Below are 8,440 nucleotides of genomic sequence, written 5' to 3'. Positions count from 1 at the left end.
AGGAGCTGGGGCTGGGCAGTGAGGGACCCCTATTCCTGAGGATTCTCACTTGCAGGAAGGCAAACCACCAAAAACAGATTGGGGTGAAGGGATATCCCTTTCCGTAAAGGCAGGCACCTTTCCTTCTGGGGTCACAGCCAGCCCATGGCTCCCCCCACTATCTCCTCACTCAAAGGGGTTGTGATTAAACACACACACACACAAGAGTCTGAGGAAAACAGAAGAGAGGAGCTGAGGAGCACAGGAAGGGCAAGCCTCTTTTATTGTCCCAAAATGCAAAGTATTGAAGGCACTTACAATAATGAGGTGGGAGGGGAGGGGAGGTCAGAGGTCAGAGCACAAAAGTAAATTGCTAGGCCGCACTCTAGTCACCACCTGGCAAGGAGAAAAGGAAAAGCTACAAGGCCAGGTCTGAAGCCAGTCAAGGTCTAGCTCTACAAAAAATACAAATCCATTCTACAGAGGATTAGGAAATTAAGAGCATAAGGCAGCAAGGGGCAGGGCTGGCAGTCACAAGTTAGTGGTTCTTTAAGGAACACTCTCAGCAGTGACGAGGGCCCTCAGGTCCCCTGCTGGAAGAGGTCTCTGTACATCTCGATGAGACGGGCAGCCTCACGCTGACCAGAGAGCAGAGCACCATGGGTAGTAGAGTAGTACTTGCGGTGGGTGGCCTCACCCGAGAACAGCACCTGCATGGGCTGGGTGAGGGATGAAGAAGTGAGGGTGGAGGAGGAAGAGAGGCTAAGAGGCTACCTGTCTGCCCCAGAACCCCCATCCATACTACAAGTCACAGAGGAATGAGCAGGTATCTGAGATGCAGGTATTGCTGCTTCCAGAGGATGAGGAGTTCTCCGCCCCACCTGGTCACCTTCCCCTGCTTCTGCCCCAAACATCCAGTTCTCAGTTCTGTCTGCTCTGAGGCTTTTAGGAGTCCTGGCTCTGTAGCCTCAGAAGCTCACTGTGCCTCTTACCAGAGAACTCGGGGCAAATGGTTTAACCTTCCTAAGCCTTTTCTCATCTGCAAAATGGGTTTATACTACCTACTTCTGAGGGTGGTTGTAAGGATTAAGTGAAATAATGTATCTAAAGCACTTAGAACCTGGAAGAACATAAGCACTGGATAAAGTTAGGCGGTAATTTAACAAACCTTTATGGAGCCCCTATTAGGATCCAGGGACTGTTCTGGGCACTTGGAAGATAAAAGGTGACCAGGCTGCTGCTTTGAGGAGCTTCCTTGCTGGTGGGGAAGCCAGACACGAAACCCAATTATTAACAGTGTCATATATGACGTGATGGGTGTTTGGGTGAGGTGCTGAGAGCCCAGAAAAGAGGCTCAGGGTTAGCAGGAGACACACAAAGCTTCCCAGAGGACAGGACCTTTGGGCTGCTTCTTGGAAGATGCTGGGTAAATAAATAGGACAAATAATGTTTCAGGAAGAAGGAAAGTGGGAGCAAAAACGCATCAAAGCAGGCCTCGTTTAGGGGACAGCGACAATTTTTGGTACAGCCAGGACTCAACCTTGAGATAGCTGGCTGTCTATGTGGGGTCCAGGCAAAGCACAAGTGTTTGCATTCCAAGCTTGAGTTTGGACTTTAGTCCAGGGCATCTCGAACTCTATGTGCAAAGGCACCAGCTAGGGAGCCTGGTAGGGTGAAGTTTTTAATTCAGCAGGTCTGGGTGGGCTGAGAGTCTACATTTCTAACACGCTACCATGTGATGCAGGGTCTACTGGTCCACGGACCACTCACTTTGAGTAATGAGGTCTTAACCCTCCAAACAAGGAGCCCACAGAGGTGGCTGAACTGAAAGGGGGAGCTCGTCTTATGGCAGAGGGCAAACTGCCTACTCCCACATCTATTCTCCTTTTTCCTCAGTAACAAAGCTCTGATTTTTAACTGGGTCCATTGCCATATAGAATAAAAAACATATCCTAGCCTTCCCAGCAGCTGGTGTGGTCATGTGACTAAGTTCCAGCCAATCAGCTTCAAGTGCACCGTTGCTTAGAAAAACTGATTCAGCCCCAAGCGTCCCCCTCCTTCTAGCCTAAAATGCAAATGTGAGAGCAGCAACCTCTGCAGCCCCCTTGAACCAAAAGGAGACCTTGAAGATGGAGCCCGGCGCTAATGATACCAGGTCTTGACAACTACTCTGTATTTCCTTTTGTGTGATAGAAGTAAATTTCTGTCTTCTTTAAGCCACAGTTAGTTTTTGTTTTGCTTTGCTTTTTTAGAGGATGGCTGTAGCAGCAGTGAGGGCCTTTTCCTCTCTCCCCGAGCACAGCTGGGCGCACAATGCACCTTGCTGGTTGGTTGACTCCATGTTGGTGGATAGAGAGGGGCCACTGAAAGCATCGATTCCACCAAGTAAATGTTTTAAATATAATTCCGATGGGTTTTAAAATTTATTGTATTTTATTACAATCCATTTTACAGGAACAGATATATAATTATTTCTCTCACATTTATTAATTACCTCTATATAATATTTATTATATAGTTGATATAATTTGGGGGAGGGTTAGTATTCTCAATTTTATATTCTAAAATATATTGGGGGGAAAAAGTCTATAAAACGTATTGGAAAAACTTGCTTCCATTGAATCAGTGCTGTGCAATAGAACTTTCCATGATAATGGAAATGTTCTATAGCTACATAATCTAACATGGTAGCCACAAGCCACATGTGGCTGCTGAACTTGAAATCTGCCTAGTGCAACTGAAGAACAAAAATTTTAATTTATTAATTTAAATTTTAACAATTTAAATTAAATGTGGCTAATGGCTACCATATTGGACAGCACAGCATTAAATGGCTCAGTTTTTATAACCTCGAGAAAGCGTTTAACATCTCAATTTGATTCCATCTTTTCTTCCAGATGTTAAGTGCACATCGTCTTGTTTTCTTTTCCATTATAGCAGCCACTACATCCCTGTCTCACCTTGGTATCCCTCAGTGAACACCACCCTCCCCCTAGGCCAAACACACACACAGAATACACACGCCCACCCCTCCCAGACTTTTCACCCCGAACCCCCATATACTGAGCACACTCGCACTCACCGCTGTCTTGGAGCTCTCTGTGTACGGCAGGGGCTTGGCCAGCTTCTCCACGTCTGTCCCACTGGAGCCCACCCGTGTGTACGAATAAGAACCTCGGAAGTAGGGGTTGCTGCCCCAGGCTGAGCGCAGGATTCGCCGAGGTTTGGGAATGTTGGGGTTCCCTGTGGGGGAGTCAGAAGAGCCAAGAGGAAGGATAAGAAACGGCTGCACATAGAAGACACGCTGAGCAGAGCGCTCCCATCCAACTCCAGGGCTCTAAGAGGGCCAGGCTGCTATGGGGAAGCATGGAGGATGGCGGAGGAGAGAGGCCGGTTCCAGCTGCATACCCCTCACGTCTCCTTGTGACCCTCAGCAAAACACCTGATTTCCTTGGGCCTTAATTTTCCTATCCAAAAAACATTCTAGATAATCATGTTTCCTTCCAGTTTCAGGGGTTGGCTTTCCTGAGATAATGGATGAAAGATGTTCAACTAAAAGAATTGGACAGTAAAACAAAAATCCATTTAGTAAGACAATAATATCAGTAGGATATGAGCAATCTGAGGTTTTGCGGTGACATCTGAGTTTTTACTATCAGCTCTTAGAAAAAAGAAACATAAAATCTATGGTTTTGAGTGTCTCAGGCTCCAGACCGGGGAGAGCCGGCAATTTAGGAGTCGGAGGCTGAGATGTTGCACCGGGTGGCAGCTCTCCCAGTGGCCGCGCCACCTCAGTTTCACAACCTGTGGAGGGGAGAGCCACCACATGGTTCAGGGGATTCAGAGGGTCTGGCAGAAGATGGCAGACCGATGGAGCGAGGCGGTGGAAGCGGTGGCGCAAGGCCGCACCTGTGAACTGCCGCAGCATCTCCGTGCAGATCTCGGCCACCGCCTCGTCATCGCACTTCTCCATGACGAGGGCCTCCTCTCCACAGATCCAGCCGCTCAGCACGTGGCCGTAGCGCTCTGGCGGGTAGAGGACATCGAAGCCACAGATCTTGCGGTACCAGAGCTCAGGCGGGTAGGTGAGGGTATGGCTCTCCGCCTCGTCCTCCCATACAAACTGTAGGCTGTTGCACTCAGGGCCCCAGAAGGGCTCCTCGAATTCCAGAAAGATCTTGTCAGTGGTGCCGATGCCCAGGCGGTGGATAGCAGCCACCTTCTCCGCAGGCAGGCCCGGCTGGAAGAAGCTGGCGTGCTGCCTCTTGAGCACGCCCAGCGACACGGTCACGATCACGTGGTCTGCCGGGATCACCTCGCAGTCCTCGCACTCCACCAGCACCGGCCACTGCTCGTCCTCATCCCGCCCGTCCCCCCGGGGCTCCCCTCCACCCTGGCCGCCCTCCCTGGCATTGTGATTGTGGTCGCCCTCACCCCAGGGCTCAATCTCAGGACCCCGGGGGCGGCCTGAGGCCTGGTCCCAATGCACGCAACGGACAGGTTTCCCCAGCTGGATGACGTGGGCCGGGATGCCCTCGGCCAGCAGCTCCACTACCCTCACGAAACCTGAGGGGATGATGTGGTGGGCACCGGGGATCTCTGTCCACTCCCCAAAGGCGCTCAGGGATACCTCGTCCATGCTGTGCGAGCTACTCTCACAGCTCTCCACCTGTGGGAAGAGCCAGAGAGAAGTCAGGAGACCATCAGGGCCAGCCAGGGGTGGGAACAGGACCTCAGAGCAGCACACTCTCCTTGACTCAGACTCCTCAGAGGGGGTCTTCTTCACTCTGGCACCTGTACTCAACTAAGCTTCCACACAGCAAAGATACCTTCAGGTACTGCTGGATCATGGCGAGCTTCAGCCGCTTGGTGGCTTCCGGGTCGTCAGGGTCATCCCTGATGCGATTGCGCACCTCTTCCCGGGTGAACACCCCCACGCTGTTCTGACTCTCAGCATTGACTGGTTTACCATGCCGGAAGAACTCCTGGGTCAAGTTATAGACCTGCCAGAGAGACCCGAGGAGACTGAAAACACACCCCCTCATCCTATCTCCATCTCAGATTGAAAGCCCCCGATGCAAAAGCTGCCACTTCCCAGACGTCCCCAGATATACTGAGCCTGTGACCTATCTCCCTTAGTGCATCAATGTGGCTCTAGATGCTGCACTGAGACTGCACCGACAGGTCATTGTTCGGGGATAACAAGCTCTTCCAGAAACTGCCCTCAAAAGCCATCTGAGCCTGTGAGGTAGGCCGGGTGGGCCGCAGAGGCTCTGTTACTGAGCTTTTGCTTACAAAAGTAAAAAGTTTGGTGCTTGTACAGTCTGTGGAAAAGGATCCTCCCTTCATGAACTCTCTAAGGCCAAGCAGATCATCCACTTCAGAACCCAGATCTGCACATATTTCCCTTTTCCAAGAACCATATGCACAAACTTTTTCCCTGCCACCTCTGCCCAAGCATGTCTACTTAACTCTCTCCCAGGAGGGCAATCTGGAGCGGTGGCCTGGCCAGTGTTTGTGGGAAGAGAGAGCAGAAGAGGCCCTGAAGTTTGATCTTCCAAGAGACCCTGCCAGACCCTGCTCAGGTCCACACAAGACACTCCCTTTACTGCAGGACTCAGACGCAGGTAAAGAAGACGGCAATATTGGGGCAGAGCATGCAGTAGGCAGAGACGCCGCAGTGTGCCAAGGAATGGAAATAAATTTTGCGGTCATATTTTGGCAAGAACGCCAACCCACAACTCATCGACAGAAAGTTATGAATGGCCCCTTGGAGTGGATCCTACTACCTCCCCTGCCTGCCTGGTATCACCCTCACCAAACACCAGGCAGGTCTCCCTGAGGAAAGAAAGCCAGTCCTGGCATGCAGTCCCTAAAGGGCAATGTCTGAGCTCCAACATTCACTCAATAAACATTTACTGGACTCTGTGCCTGACATAGGTTGTAATGGTGAGCCAGACTGACATAGTGCTGAACCCCTGCCCTCACCCACGTTGGGGAGACAGCATAACAGTTGGGCTGTTTTTATAGAACATGCTGTGACAGGAAAAACCCAGGGGTTGTGAGATCAACCCAGACAACCTTGAACAATCAGGAGACAGCCAGACTGGCAGTAGGAGGGAAAGGAAAAGTATTTCAGGCAGAAGGAACAGCATACTCAAAGCTGAGAGAGAGGGAAAGAGAATGTAAATGCATTCAGTTCAAAGTGGTTCAGTCTTGCTGAAGTGGGCAGCAAGGAAAGAGAAGTTGCAAGAGATGACTCTGGAAAGGCAGGCAGGGGCCAGGGCATGAAGAATTAAAGGTCTCTGTCAAGGACTCAATTTTATCGAAGGGCCTGACATCAGTGAAGTGTTGTGAGCGTGACTACATGCCCACTCTCCCTCCCAGGACACTGGCAAATGCAGGTTTTCTGGCCAAACATTTGTTGCTAGTGCCGATAAATGGTGCATTTCCCCTTCCTAAAGTGAGTTTAAATTTGGTCAGCACACATCCATGGGAATGTGTCTTCCCTGTAACCCAGCCCTGGTGTAGACCCCGGGGCTGCAATGTGAAGGAAGGAACATGGCATTGCCCACCCGCAACCATTCCACTCAAGGGAAAAGCCTTTACATAAGATAGAAACATAATTTAAACATGTCTCTGAAGTACAAAATATAAAGAAGTAATGAGTTAAATTGTTTATTTTTCCTACCTTCAGTCACAAGATGCTGGGTGTTTGGCCCTAACTGGAGTCCTCAGCAATTTCTTCACCCAGTATCACTGCCAAAGAGTTATTAAGCTTTCACCTTTCTTCCTTCTCCCTGGGTTTTTTTTATCTTGGCTGATAACCAGCATGGTAGCCAGTCCTTAGCTCATGTTGACTAGAGGCCAAAATGCCCAGCTGAGGAGTAACGAATTGAGTCCATCTGCATGACTCTTTGTGTCAATCACCAACTAGGACAGCCTTAAATGAACATGGGTTTGTCATATGGGTACAGTCTCCTGTTCAAGGCTAAATGACATCTTCCCAGTATGACCCAAGGGAAATGGGCAAGCCTATAACAGCTAATACCCACCCCAATTCTCATTAAGCACTTTTCGTCAGGATCCCATTTAATCCTCATAACACTATGAAATATGTATAACTATGTCCATTTTACAGATGAGGAAAGTAGGACTCAGAGATGCTCAATAACTTGCTCAAGCTAATAAATGGTAGAACTAATATCTAAATCAAGGTAGTCTTGCTCCAGAAAGTAAGATCTATGTGATATTACTGCACGAACCCAATTATTTGTTAACAAATATAATACATTCAAATGAGTCATCACCTTTGAAGGGAGACTGCATATTCAACAGCACTGACTAAGAGCTACACAAGGAACGCTATGGACCTCATGGTTAATACCTTATCCTTCTCACACAAAGCATCACAACCAAGATCCATAACCTACCTTATCCATCCTACTTCCCACAACTCACACTCTTGGTTTTCAAAAATCAAACCCACAAGCATAAGCTGATGATGATCTACTTTTAACGACATTTAAAAGAACAAGTCACGGACCCTGAAAGTCATTCTCAAGAGGCATCCATGCTTGAAACACTCACAATAACCTGGGAATCAGGGTGTGAGTGATTCCCAGTAGACTGGGAAGTTTTATCTTGAAGGATATTAGTTCTTATCTGCTCATTAATAATTCAGTCCCTTTGCACATGAGTGAGAACACTAATACCATGGGATTGCACACAACATACCTGTGGGTACACACATATTGAACCAACCTCATTGAGCAGGGACTACCCCAAAGGAAGGGTCATTTCTCCTTTTCTATGCCCAAGAGACATAGAAAATGTATAATAGGTGCTTGTTGACCAATTTATGGACCTGGAGTGAAGAGTCATTACACTATAAATGACAAGGCAGGGCCTACATGTTACCTTGCTTGTTCAGTGCATTTCACAGCACTGCCAAAAGATACTGAAAATATCGACACATTTTTTAGAACCTGAATTAAACAAGGATGAATGCCACTTCTATCCAACACTGTAATAGAGATACTGGCCAGTGCAATAAGGCAAGAAAAAGAAATAAAGAGTGTTAGGCTGTGCTGTCCAATACAGTAGCCACTAGACACCTGTAGCAATTTAAAATTAAATTAAATATTTACTTACTCAGTTTTACTAGCTACATTTCAAGAGCTCAAGAACCACATGTGGCTAGTGACTACAATACAGGATAGTGCAGGTCTAAAACATTTCCATTATTGTGGAAAGTTCTAATAGACAATTCTGGTCTGAGGATTAGAAAAGAAAAAACAAAATTCTCAGTTTTTTGTATAAAATTATATACATCAAATTCTAAAATATTATTAGAATATAAATTAATATAACATTAATATATGTAGTATTAGAATTAAAATAATAATTTACCAATGTTGCTAAAATCAATTTATAAAAATCATTTATAGTTCCGTATACC

At 47.6% G+C, this 8,440-nt stretch overlaps 1 protein-coding gene across 3 annotated transcripts; it reads right to left on the bottom strand.

Annotated features, from left to right (window-relative positions):
• Positions 1-232: 232 nt before the first annotated feature.
• Positions 233-8,280, bottom strand: SMOX (spermine oxidase). 3 transcript variants are annotated; one of them, XM_023537304.1, is made up of 6 exons: positions 8,134-8,280; positions 4,809-4,982; positions 3,889-4,648; positions 3,062-3,222; positions 1,148-1,237; positions 233-698 (listed from the first exon to the last, which is right to left on the bottom strand). In XM_023537304.1, exons 2-6 carry the CDS (start codon positions 4,827-4,829, stop codon positions 561-563), a joined length of 1,170 nt encoding a protein of 389 aa, XP_023393072.1. In that variant the 5' UTR covers positions 4,830-4,982; positions 8,134-8,280; the 3' UTR covers positions 233-560. The 3 variants fall into 3 exon arrangements, with proteins under 3 accessions (XP_023393072.1, XP_011368216.1, XP_011368223.1); XM_011369914.2 differs by lacking the exon at positions 8,134-8,280 and having other exon boundaries at positions 4,809-8,119; XM_011369921.2 differs by lacking the exons at positions 1,148-1,237; positions 8,134-8,280 and having other exon boundaries at positions 4,809-8,114.
• Positions 8,281-8,440: the final 160 nt, after the last annotated feature.

This window comes from Pteropus vampyrus, unplaced genomic scaffold (assembly GCF_000151845.1).
Source record: "Pteropus vampyrus isolate Shadow unplaced genomic scaffold, Pvam_2.0 Scaffold7, whole genome shotgun sequence".
NCBI classification, from domain to species: domain Eukaryota; kingdom Metazoa; phylum Chordata; class Mammalia; order Chiroptera; family Pteropodidae; genus Pteropus; species Pteropus vampyrus.
Note: the sequence above shows the minus strand (reverse complement) of the source record. Positions and strands in the feature narration are given on the sequence as shown.